The sequence below is a fragment of the Magallana gigas genome, chromosome 9 (assembly GCF_963853765.1).
Source record: "Magallana gigas chromosome 9, xbMagGiga1.1, whole genome shotgun sequence".
NCBI classification, from domain to species: domain Eukaryota; kingdom Metazoa; phylum Mollusca; class Bivalvia; order Ostreida; family Ostreidae; genus Magallana; species Magallana gigas.
Window position 1 is genome coordinate 50102449 of NC_088861.1, and position 12813 is coordinate 50115261.

Below are 12813 nucleotides of genomic sequence, written 5' to 3' on the forward strand. Positions count from 1 at the left end.
TCAATATCTTTTAGCGTAAAAACCCGAAACTTCAATACCAACCTTGACCTTCACCTCACATCATCCAAAAAAGGAGGTCATTGTGGGAATTGTTTTGAATTATTATATTGTAGGTACCCGTAAGTGAATTCCAAAAATGGATACGACAGTTTTACATATGCAGCTAGGAATCCAACAGGTAGGAAATGACGCACTTTGTTTTGTTTTCGATAAGCAGGAAGAATGCTTGGAAAATAGTCGAAATAGTTGAGGTGTGCATGCTCGTCGTATGCCTCAGGCCATCAGGCGAGGCTAAAACGCATGTCTGTGTGTCATAAAGCGCTGCTTTTCTGTTACTGAAAATGTCGAAACCAAAGAAAGGTAGATTTAAATTGTAAAATAAACGACTCTAAGCCAGTGATACCTTTGATGTTGTGTTTGATGTTGTTGTTTGTGATGATGCATTCATTAGGATTCTGTGACAGCTGTTTTTACCTTTTTCTGTATTTACCAGACATGAAGGTGGTGTCTATAGTGGACAGTTGGGGTAGAGTGTCATCACAAGGTGGGGAGCCCAAGGTATCCACCACAGCCTCGGGGACCCTACAAGAATCCCGCCAGCTGGCACTGTGTGTCATCCAGAAAGTGTGTCGGAGGTAAGCTATAGAACTTGTCCATGTGAGTCATCCAGAAAGTGTGTGGGAGGTACATGTAAGCTATAGTTGTCTATGTGTGTTGGAGGTAAGCTTTAGTTGTCTATGTATGTCGAAGGTAAGCTACACCTGTAGTTGTTTATGTGTGTCATTCAGAAAGTGTGTCAAATGTAAGCTATAGTTGTCTATATGTGTCAGAGGTTAGCTTTAATTGTCTGTGTGTGTTTGAGGTAAGCTATAGTTGGGTATGTGTGTGTCGGAGGTAAGCTATAGTTGTCTATGTGTGTCAGAGGTAAGCTATAGTTGTCTATGTGTGTCGGAGGTAAGCTATAGTTGTCTATGTGTGTCATCCAGAAAGTGTGTCAGAGGTAAGCTTTAGTTGTCTATGTGTTTCAGAGGTAAGCTTTAGTTGTCTATGTGTGTCAGAGGTAAGCTATAGTTGTCTATGTGTGTCAGAGGTAAGCTTTAGTTGTCTATGTGTGTCAGAGGTAAGCTATAGTTGTGTATGTGTGTCGGAGGTAAGCTATAGAACTTGTCTATGTGTGTCATCCAGAAAGTGTGTCAGAGGTAAGCTTTAGTTGTCTATGTATGTCAGAGGTAAGCTATAGTTGTCTATGTGTGTCGGAGGTAAGCTATTAAACACTATAAATTAGTGTGTTACGTTCTTATATAAGTGTATTACATTTTAATTTAATGTGTTACATAGTAATTTAATGTGTTACATAGCAATTTAATGTGTTACATTGTTATGTAGTGTATTGCATTATTATGTAGTGTGTTACAGTATAGCCCAGTGAATTACATTGTGATATAGTGTAATCTGGGAGATTTCTAAACTGAACCTGCATTAATCAATTAACAATCTGAGCCAGTAATGGAATCTTTCCCATTGTAAATAAAACTAACCTTGGGTAAAAATCAATAAGCAGACAAATACATTAAAGACCAATCATCAGATCCCCAGTTGATTGTACAGTTATATCTGTAGTATTCAGATAGATCCAATCAATGACTATATGCCTGGCAAACAATACTTTGTGGAAAACCCGGACATCATAAACTCACCGATATCTTAGAATCCGGGAGGTCTTTTATTTGCTGCCAAATACTGCAGTCAACTCTAACCCAACTTAAAATCTAAACAATTAAATCAGTAAAGGTCCTGTAGTATGGAGGTCCTGTAGTATGAAGGTCCTGTAGTATGGAGGTCCTGTAGTATGGAGGCAGTGACGGTAATACACACTTAACTCTCCCTCCCCTTGACTTTCTGAATTGTCTTTTTCGCTGGAAATCTTTTTTGTGTAGGCTAGCATAATTATGATAACAAATTGTCTCAGACCTACCAAATGTCTGATAATTTATTTGCAAACAGCCATTGAATTGAGAACTATTCTATGCCTGTTAAATTCTGCCAAATATTATTCTGCCAAAACTTGCATGTATACCCCAGTTGTCGCATGCAAGATAATGTTGAAGTGAATTTTGCTAATATTTTGATATGTCCATGCTTTTAATACATGGTTTTCAATATTCATATTGAATCAGCAAAAGCGTGTCTCTAAGGAAGCTAGGTGGTCAACAAGTTCCACATCAAATATGCCTTACACATGTTATACTTTTATATATATGATATTTTTGTCCATTGAACATTTTCTTGTATTATTATACAGATCTTGTTGTGTAACAAAGATGTATACATGTATACATAGCAACAAAAACTAAATGGCCACCACTAGCCAGCCCTGTTTTTAAAGTTGTGTTTTGATCTGACGTTTTGTGACTCCGAGTTATAAATCATATGTTGATATGATGTTATTTGCTTCTCTTACAAGCTTGGAGGCGGAGCTTGAGAATGTCCAGTTTGAGAAGTTGGACTTTGGAGAGACCTCTGTCCTGGACCTATTTTACAATGCGGACGTGGTCATCGTGGACATGAGTATCCCCGTCCAGCAGTCGGCCCTATTCTATCACATCGGGGTCCGGCAGAGCATGGAGATGAAATTCAATATTGTACTCCATTATGATGTAGATCCTGAACAGTCTCTGGCACTCAGGGTAAGTAGCTCCTTTCCCCCAAAGTCTCATCCACTTGGAAGTATCACTTCCCCCCCCCCCCCCCCCCCCCCCCACCTCGCACCTATTTATTATCCCCTTCTTCAACAGTGTCTTTCATTCCCCCAACCCCCAAAAGGGTCCTAATTTCCTGTTCATTTGTGAATTTTGGGTCATGTGCCCAAACCTTGTACCCTAAGCCTTGTTATGTCTTTGTCCATTAGAGTTGTTCATAAACTGAATGTATTGTATATTTGGTATAACAGAGAGTGTATTTCTGCTGTATAAAATCACTTGATTTGTATATCCCCCTGTATGAATGCCCTGTCTGTATTTGACCTCCAGCTGTCCTGTGGTAACAATGTCCTGTTTTTCCCGTACTTGGTGGACAACAATAAGACGTGTGTGGTGGTGGAGAACTCCACCCTCCCCCAGAACTGCTGTGTCCACCCAGAGAAAGGACAGCAGTCCCTGTTTGTACAGCTCAAAAAGAAGCTCAGTGAAATGGAGAAGGAAAATACGTAAGTAGGGGAAAATTACCATTATTGAAGCCCTGTTAGTGATATTAAAGAATACAGCAAACACTTTTTATTTGCAAGTGAGAAAAATTGCGAGAATTGCGACAAAAATTTGTTGCCGCAAACCAGTCCTTGTTGTATGGTCAAAATTAAGTTTACTTGCAAAAATTAATTGTCGCAAATTAGTTAATGTTCAGTAAATCGCAAGATGATGTCGTCGCGGATAAAAGTTGGTTTACAGTATATGCCAATTTTTTTTTAAAGAATAGATATTGTATGTAATGTATGCGAGACATTGCATTTATTTGTAAAAGAGACATATGAGGCATTGTATGTTCACTGACAGGGTTCATATAAAGGAGAGGTTCCTCAATGACTTACGCAAGGCCAGGGACCAGTACAAGGGAGAGGAACTAGTCAAGGTAGGCAATATATACAAGTATAAATATTAACAGGTCCTGTGTATATCTCAGTCATACAGGAAGCAGTAAAACTCCGGGGAAATTCAATGTATGTCATTTGTATATCCTGTTAGTTAAGATTAATGGAGATCTTTAACCTTCACCTCATTTCATATCATTTGACCTTGACCTCCAGGTATTGGAGGCCATGAGGACGCGGCTGGACGACCCCCAACTGTTGTGTGTGGAGGTGGTGATGAATATGCTCATTTCTCTGAGGGAGACACAGGTCAGTGGAAGCTTGGATCAATATCTGTAAATCAATATTTGAAAATCAATATCTGTAGATCAATATCTATAGATCAACATCTCTAAATCAATATCTGTAGACCAATATCTGTAGATCAATATCTCTAAATCAACATCCGTAGACCAATATCTGTAGATTAATATCTGTAGATCAATATCTCTAAATCAATATTCGTAGACCAATATCTGTAGATCAATATCCGTAGACCAATATCCGTAGACCAATATCTGTAGATTAATATCTGTAGATCAATATCTCTAAATCAATATCCGTAGACCAATATCTGTAGATTAATATCTGTAGATCAATATCAATATCCGTAGACCAATATCTGTAGATTAATAACTGTAGATCAATATCTGTAGATCAATATCTGTAGATTAATATCTGTAGATCAATATCTGTAGATCAATATCTGTAGATCAATATCCGTAGATCAATATCTGTAGATCAATATCTCGAAATCATTATCCATAATCCATTATCTGTAGATCAATATCTCGAAACCAATATCTGTAGACCAATATCCATACACATAGATCAATATCTTTAGATCAATATCATTGAATCAAGATTTGTAGATCAATATATGTGAGCAGTTTAATTTCTTGGATTAACTTGTATGGAAGGAATTTTTAACTTTTGTTATTCTGCTTCAGAATTATGATGCCATGGTGAAGCTTGTAGAGGACCTAGAGCAAATTCCTCAAAACAAGATCACTGGACAGTTCTGTGTGATGTACTATTATGCATTCGCTCTAAACAGGTAAGTTCTCTGTGATGTACCATTACACATTCGGTCCAAACAGGTCAGTTTTGTGTGACATATTCTGCATTAGACATGTGGTAAAACTTATCTTATTGTAACTACCAGTCTGAAGGTAACCTAGCATTACCCACATATTATTAATGGCTGTTGACCATGTACCAGATTAATGATGCAAGTTGTTATGTCTGTTGATTATGTAGTAACTATAATTTGCAGGAGAAATAGAGATAGAGACAGAAGCAAGGCTCTCAAGGTCATCTTAGAGGTAAGGTCAAAGGTCAAAGGTGATATATATCTTTTCTGGTCAGATATACAAATTGAATTGTAAACTAGGAGAGCTCTAAAGATGAAATTTTAGAATGACATGTAGGAAATACATTCTCTATTATATTGCATTTGATTTTCATGTTCTAATGTCAGAATATAGAAAATACACTTAAAGGGTTGAAAAATAAATCAAGTCCCCTAATAGATCATGGGAAAATCTGTTACCTAGGCCACTATTATCAAGTTGAACACATTAAATAAAACAGTAACATTCTCAGAAACAAATCAATTTCAATAGCGATATCCTCTAAATATTTTCAGATCCATTTAATGAGTTCACATTATCCTGTGACTGAAGTAATGTGTAATTAATTGGCATCATGAGAGATGTCTGTGAGAGATATACCCTGATGTTTTTTCTGTAATCTTTGATGTTTGCCAGACTAAGTGTACCACTAACCCGTTATTCTCTCCTTGTAGGCGATTCGTCAGACGGAGAACCCTAGCCCGGACATGCTGTGTCTGTGTGGGCGTATCTACAAGGACCTGTACATAGACTCGGACTACACGGACCGGTCCATGCTGGACAATGCTGTACAGTGGTCAGTACTAGATACTGTCTTATAGACGTAGTCTGATTCACTTCTACAGCTCTAACATTTGACGTTTAGAATTGCCTTGAAATGACATGATGTTGAATTTAATCCTTTCCCCATGCCACAATATTTAAAATTTTTAAAAATCAAGTAACCTTAATCTAATGATAAATTATATACTCTAAACATGATTGTAGGTTAATTGAGTTAGAATAACCTCTGTTGCAGGTATAGGAAGGGTTTTGACAGACAGCCCAACGAGTATGCAGGAATCAATCTAGCGACACTCTTAGTTATCTCAGGCAAAGATTTTGCTTCCTGTTCCGAGCTTCAGAGAATTGGTGAGACAATTGATATCTTATAAATAGAAATAAATGAGATTAAATTAAATAAAAAAAATTACTTTCAAATTGATTCACATACATGTGTTGCTTAAAATACAGAATGACCAATGAATTACTGTTTTCTCCTGCAGCTTTTGGTTGCACTTGTTTTGTATAAAGTAATGTCTTTGTAAGGATATTTTGTGCAGCTGCCCTGTTTGACATATGTTCATTCATCATTAAGATTCTCTCACTGTCAGGTCTGGTACTGAACAATTTGATCGGGAAGAAAGGAAGTTTGACATCCCTGCAGGATTACTGGGATGTCGCCACGTTTTTCGAGATCTCTGTGCTGGCACAGGATTATGGGAAGGCAGTGCAGGCAGCAGAGTGCATGTTTAGACTGGAACCCCCAAACTGGTCAGTATCGGCAAACTAGTCCTCCACAGAAAACTGGTTCAAACCTGATCTTATTTTCTTTTTTATTCTCAATTTGATCCTCAGAGTTTAACACTTCAAAGGCCAGCCTTGTGTAATAAGAAGTTTCCTAAGTTACACACTTGATATCAAATAAATGTTGTTATCTGTCGATTAATTCACAGGTACCTCAAGTCTACTGTGGGTAACATTGCGTTAATCATGAGGTTCAAGAAGAAAACACCTAGCTATTCCAAAGAGCTCCAGGTAGGTTAAAACAAAAAGGATTTATGTCTAGCAATCAAAGAGATTTTAAAGACATTGATTTTGCATTCTGACTTCCTTTAGTTGTTAATTTGATCTAGTGGCATTTCTGGTCTGTTTTCAGCTGTTTAATTTCTGGATGGAGTTTTTCGCCGAGGCCTGTAAGACGGACCCGAAGGAGTTAACCAGCAGTTCCTTCCCTGTAAGTCAGCCATATCTATTAGTATTGACTGTGGTCCTAAAGAATTTATAAGTGTACATCTATGTCTATATGTAGATCAACACACATGTCTACATGTATATCTAATATATCTACATAAAGCACATATGTTGTTATAATTTTTACTCTTTGTAGTTTTACTACATTTTTTAAAAGGATAATTCTTGCTCTGTTCAGAATTAATTTTTGTCCTTGAATTACTGTAAATTCCTTATATTACGCGACCGAGTACTTAATTCCGCGTATTTTGTATCAAATCGCAAGAATATAAAATCGCGATCAGCATTTTTTTGGTTAAAATTTCCTATAGTTCAAAACTGTCTGAAAAATACAAGCGAGATTTTAAAATCCGTGAGAGTTGCTACTCGCGATTTTACGCGGAAATGAATTCCTCGCATTTAATTAGGTATCTACAGTGTAAAGTCAGATGATACTTGTATCCAAATTGCCATTTATTCAAGAATAAATTCTTATGATATATTGAATGATATATTGTCTATTTTATAACTTTCATCAGTGATAAATTAATAATTGAATTGCAGGTGTTGGTACAAGAGCCGACCAAGGTGTTGATGCCGAGCTACGTCCAAATAAACTGGGACGAGGAAACGAAGGAAGTCCGGCTGTGGCACGATTACCCCGAGTCTGACTGTTGTAAGGACCATGAGTGGACGTTCCCGGCCACCACCATCAAAGGAGTCAGGTAATGATATCCCCGCCATTGCCATCGAAGGAGTCGGGAATAATATCTTAGTTTCACCCATCCCCTGATAAATTATCGTGTGTATTGAATTGTCATGGGGATATCAGATGGGGAGGTTTTGATACATGTATTTATGCACTTCATCATACCTATTCTGTGTTTTTTATAAGGATTTTGATGCAAGATATCGAGATATGTGATATTTTTGGTTGAGAGTGCCCATCTGTCTCTCCTCTGTCTGTTGTTCAGCTTTTAATAACCCCACTCCCTTTCTCTTTCAGTTTATATAGAAGAGACTGCCGCGCTGTATTTCTGTATGTCCAGGAAAACTCGGACGATTTCCACATCTACTTTTCCTCAGAACTACAGAGAAGACAGTAAGTGTGACAGCCAGGACTCTCCTTGTATTCTACCAGATTTTTACCTAGACTTCCCAAAATGGTATTTAAACTTTTTCTCTTATGAGGGTCAATGATGGACTTTAATTGTGAAAATGGGAAGTACGGTAGGTCTGACAAGGCCTCCATTTGTAGAGGCTGACCTTGTAAGGATGCGACCTATGTCTTTTATTGATCTTATAACAACTCTGTTTTTCAGGTTCTATAAGACGGTGTCCGACATGATAAAGGACCAGGCGGACAGTCAGGTCTTTGACGAGTCCGTGGACGAGTATGACTCGATAGAGGTATGGGACAACTCATGAGCCAATCTGAGACACTCATCTGATGATTTTTAACACAAGTCATGAGTTTTTTATTTTGGGAAATTTATTATAGTTATAAATGCATTGAGAAAGTTGAAATTCAGGCAAAAACTTAATTATTTTGGGGGGAAAAATTGGAAAACAAAGCATACATTTTATTGAAGATGAGTCCTGTAACAGGACCTTTTTAATTATCCATGGAAACCATTGTGAATAACGTTTTTTTGTAGTGAGTCCATGTTGAACATATATGTATATGCTGACAGAGTAGTCTGTGACTATAGTACATGTAGTAGTTGGAGATTTCACTGTTAACTGGGTCTATTTATACTACCAGTATTGGAGATTCCACGGTTAACTGTTTGTGTCTATTTATACTACCAGAATTGGAGATTCCATTGTTCACTGTTTGTGTCTATTTTTTGTACCTGTATTAGTCGGAGATTCCACCCTTGACTGTCTGTGTCTATTTATAGTACCTGTATTAGTTGGCGATTCCATCGTTAACTGTCTGTGTCTATTTAAAGTACCTGTATGATTTGAAGATTTCACTGTTAACTATTTGTGTCGATTTATAGTACCTGTATTAGTCGTAGATTCCACTGTTAACTGTTTGTGTCTATTTTTAGTACCAATATGAACTGGACGAGAAGAACCAGCGCGTGGTGTTGGGGCGAGGCACGTTCGGTACGGTGTACGCAGCACGTGACACTAAAACACAAGTCAGGATCGCCGTCAAGGAAATCCCAGAGAAAAACACACAGTATGGGCTTATGACTTCATAATGCTTTCATAGTGGTGATAAATACATTGTACAATGTATGTCTTCATTCTTTTACTTTGACTTGAACATGTCTTACCCTCGAATTTGCCCAATTTTCAAAATTAGGGAAGTGCAGCCTCTTCATGAAGAAATCAAGCTGCACAGTCGACTCAGTCACAGAAACATCGTCAAATACCTGGGCTCTCTCAGTGAGGACGGCTACTTCAAGATCGTCATGGAACAAGTGCCTGGAGGTCAGTAAGGTCAAAGGTCAATGAGGATCAAGGGTCATTCTGTTGACAAGTTTGAAAGAAGTGAATGTCATTGTCATGGATATCTGTGACAGAAATTATACTGAGTGAAAATATGATTTCACATGATGAAGCATTTGTGTGTAAACATCCAGTGATCTTTTGGCCGGTGTGTGATTAATCATCAGCCGTAACCTTCTGTATTTAGGAAGCCTGTCAGCTTTGTTGCTGTCCAAGTGGGGCCCCCTGAAGGATAATGAAACTACGATCGCTTACTACAGCAAGCAGATCCTGGAGGGCCTCAAGTACCTGGTGAATAAACCAAGTTCTTTATATCTGATACTGTATAGATGTACCATAATACTGAAAAACTAGTAGATATACAGGGTGTTATAATATCTGTCACCATTACAACCATCTGTAAAATCTTTAATTCTTATCATAACCTGAATTACAAAACAGTTACCTAGTAGAAAAGAAATCAATCATTTTTATATTATAAAAATATATATAGGATCTTTCATGATTGCTATGGTATATGATTTTTGTCCAACGAGTTGTGTGTTTTCTATCCCCGAGCCTTGGCGATCCAACGATTTGGATAAAATTCATATACCATTGCAAATCGTGAGAGATTCTTTTTATGACATGTTTCACAATGTCTTCAGGAATGTAAAGTATACTAATGTGTTTTTTTAAATGTTTTGGAGTTTAACGTACTAAAGTTCTATAATACACGGTCCTAAGTTGTCGGTTATTTTGTGGTTGTAGCATGACAATAAGATTGTACACCGCGACATCAAAGGAGATAACGTCTTGGTAAACACGTACAGCGGCCTCCTGAAGATCTCAGACTTCGGTACGTCCAAGCGACTCTCCGGAATCAACCCCTGCGCCGAGACCTTTGCTGGTAAGTACTGTTTATTGTTGAAGGTGGATTCCAGAAATATTGAGTTTGAATTTGATATAAGAAGTAAATAAGGGACTTGTGTATGATTTTACCTGTTGATTTTGTTACAGGTACGATACAATACATGGCTCCTGAGGTGATAGACAAAGGTCTCCGTGGTTACGGACCACCGGTATGTACATGTAAACCTGTGTTTTATGAGAAGTGTATAGATTGAAACGTTGATACTTGTCGACATCAAATGTATTAGGAAATTGTTTGCTATAACTGGGGCCAGCATTTGTGCATGAAGGGGTTTGATGTACTGTGATGGTACTTTTAAGTTAACATTTTAGGCATAAAATTGACATTGTTTTAAAACTTTACGTTCTGAGGTCATATTTTCAAAAGTAGTTAGAGGCTAAGGGGTATTTCTTATCTGATAATTTACTGAATGATGATGTTTGTGGTATATTAGAGAATAATGGCAATTGCATCTCTTTGATCTCGTCAAAAAAAGATACAGAATATACATATACAGAATATACAATAAATGCTGAGGTTATTTCTTTCCCCATTAACAGACATTTACACAGAATGTTATTTGAGTGCTAACTGTTTTATTTATACCCCCCGCAAACGAAGTTTGGGGGGGTATATAGGAATCACCTTGTCCGTCCGTCCGTCTGTCCGTCTGTCCGTCCGTCCGTCCGTCCGTCCGTCTGTCCGTCTGTCTGTTCGATTCGTGTCCGGTCCATATCTTTCTTATGGAGAAACATTAGAAGTTCTTACTTCACACAAAGATTGCTTATGACCTAAGGGTGTGTCATGACCTTGAACTAAGGTCATTCGGGCAAGGTCAAGGTCACTGGCAGAAAAAGTGCAAAATTCGTGTCCGGTCCATATCTTTCTTATGGAGAAACATTAGAAGTTCTTACTTCACACAAAGAATGCTTATGAGCTAAGGGTGTGTCATGACCTTGAACCAAGGTCATTCGGGCAAGTTCAAGGTCACCAACAGAAAAAGTGCAAAATTCGTGTCCGGTCCATATCTTTCTTATGGAGAAACATTGGAAGTTTTAACTTCACACAAAGATTGCTAATGACCTAAGGGTGTGTCATGACCTTAACCCAAGGTCATTCGGGCAAGGTCAAGGTCACTGACAGAAAAAATTGCAAAATTCGTGTCCGGTCCATATCTTTTTAATGGAGAAACTTTGGAAGTTCTTACTTCACACAAAGATTGCTTATGACCTAAGGGTGTGTCATGACCTTGACCCAAGGTCATTTGGGCAAGGCCAAGGTCACTAGCAGAAAAGTATAAAACTCGTGACCAGTCCATATCTTTCTAATGGACAAATATTGGAAGTTCTTAATTCACATCTAGAATGCTTATAACCTGAGAGCATGTCATGACCTTGACCAAAGGTCAATTGAGGAAGTTCAAGGTCATTGTTAAAAAAAAATCGGGCTCAGTATACCAATAATTCAAAATGTTTATATTAAGTGGCTGCTTGACATGTGGAATTTCGTTTGATTCGAGTCATGTTTGTTAACATAAGGATGCAAATGTCCTCATGCATAAACAGTTAACTTGAACTAAAATGGAATTTAAAGAATAGAAATTGGTTTGTGTACTCATATAAGCATTAACAGTTTTAAAAAATAGAGCAGTTGTTATCTTTATAAAATGGACGATGAAATAGATTCATTCAATATTTTCTATAATAGAAAAAATAGATCAGTTATGATTTTTCTTAGCGGGGGGTATCAATTGTGAGCTTGCTCACAGTACCTCTAGTTTGATATTTGTAGGCAGACATTTGGTCGCTGGGCTGTACTGTGATAGAAATGGCCACGGGGAAGCTACCGTTCATAGAGGTAGGTCATGTACTCACATCCTGAACAGATACTTGTGGAATCTGTATGAATCCATGTGTACATCTGAAGCATTATTCATCTTCCTCATTGATTATCAATACACGTATGTGATAAATAGTATTGTGGAGTTAATCAATGGCTATAAGTACCTGGGTTGATTGTCTTTACAGCTGGGCAGTCCAGAAGCGGCCATGTTCAAAGTCGGCTTCTACAAAATGCATCCAGAAATTCCTGACACCATGTCGGAGAACGCCAAAGACTTCCTGCTCAAGTAAGCATCTGTTCATTGTATGGCTGGATGTCTGCTATTGTCAAGTTTTGAGTAAAAATAACCAGTTTTGTGATCATTTACTGTGTCGTAACAGCATTATATGTGTTTTATTTACTTTCTCTGTGTGTTATTTACATGTATAATTGTTTGTTATTTTCAAGAACCATACACATGTTCCATGCCACAATTACATGTACTGTGTGTTATGAACATTTACTATACGTCAATTAAAATTATCATGCTTTTTACATGTACAGCTTTATTTGCATGTATTGTGTTAAATGAATGTACCATATGTATATACATGTACTGTGTGTAATTTACATGTAGTGTGTGTTAATTACAATCATGTACCTTGTGTTATTTACATGTAGTGTGTGTTAATTACAATCATGTACCATGTGTTATTTACATGTAGTGTGTGTTAATTACAATCATGTACCACGTGTTATTTACATGTACCATGTGTTATTAATTACAATCATGTTTAATTTACATGTAGTGTGTGTTAATTACAATCATGTACCATGTGTTATTTACATGTAGTGTGTGTTAATTACAATCATGTACCATGTGTTATTTA

General features: G+C 37.4%; 1 protein-coding gene across 16 annotated transcripts in view; it reads left to right on the top strand.

Moving 5' to 3' along the window:
- The first annotated feature begins 22 nt into the window (after positions 1 to 22).
- LOC105338968 (mitogen-activated protein kinase kinase kinase 15) overlaps positions 23 to 12813 on the top strand; it is a 33418-nt gene continuing 20627 nt past the window's right edge. For 15 of the 16 annotated variants that reach the window (XM_066072253.1, XM_066072256.1, XM_066072258.1 and 12 more), the window contains exons 1-23: positions 215 to 360; positions 494 to 635; positions 2465 to 2687; positions 3030 to 3205; positions 3549 to 3624; positions 3800 to 3892; positions 4573 to 4679; positions 4899 to 4947; positions 5430 to 5551; positions 5774 to 5886; positions 6129 to 6288; positions 6471 to 6552; positions 6674 to 6751; positions 7312 to 7472; positions 7754 to 7849; positions 8070 to 8157; positions 8805 to 8938; positions 9065 to 9192; positions 9398 to 9501; positions 9961 to 10099; positions 10210 to 10271; positions 11894 to 11959; positions 12130 to 12230. In XM_066072253.1, the coding sequence (XP_065928325.1) occupies positions 342 to 360; positions 494 to 635; positions 2465 to 2687; positions 3030 to 3205; positions 3549 to 3624; positions 3800 to 3892; positions 4573 to 4679; positions 4899 to 4947; positions 5430 to 5551; positions 5774 to 5886; positions 6129 to 6288; positions 6471 to 6552; positions 6674 to 6751; positions 7312 to 7472; positions 7754 to 7849; positions 8070 to 8157; positions 8805 to 8938; positions 9065 to 9192; positions 9398 to 9501; positions 9961 to 10099; positions 10210 to 10271; positions 11894 to 11959; positions 12130 to 12230 (2519 nt within the window). In that variant the 5' untranslated portion in view covers positions 215 to 341. Of the gene's footprint in view, positions 179 to 214; positions 361 to 493; positions 636 to 2464; positions 2688 to 3029; positions 3206 to 3548; positions 3625 to 3799; positions 3893 to 4572; positions 4680 to 4898; positions 4948 to 5429; positions 5552 to 5773; positions 5887 to 6128; positions 6289 to 6470; positions 6553 to 6673; positions 6752 to 7311; positions 7473 to 7753; positions 7850 to 8069; positions 8158 to 8804; positions 8939 to 9064; positions 9193 to 9397; positions 9502 to 9960; positions 10100 to 10209; positions 10272 to 11893; positions 11960 to 12129; positions 12231 to 12813 lie in introns of those variants that run through there. The other variant, XM_066072255.1, reaches the window with a different exon arrangement.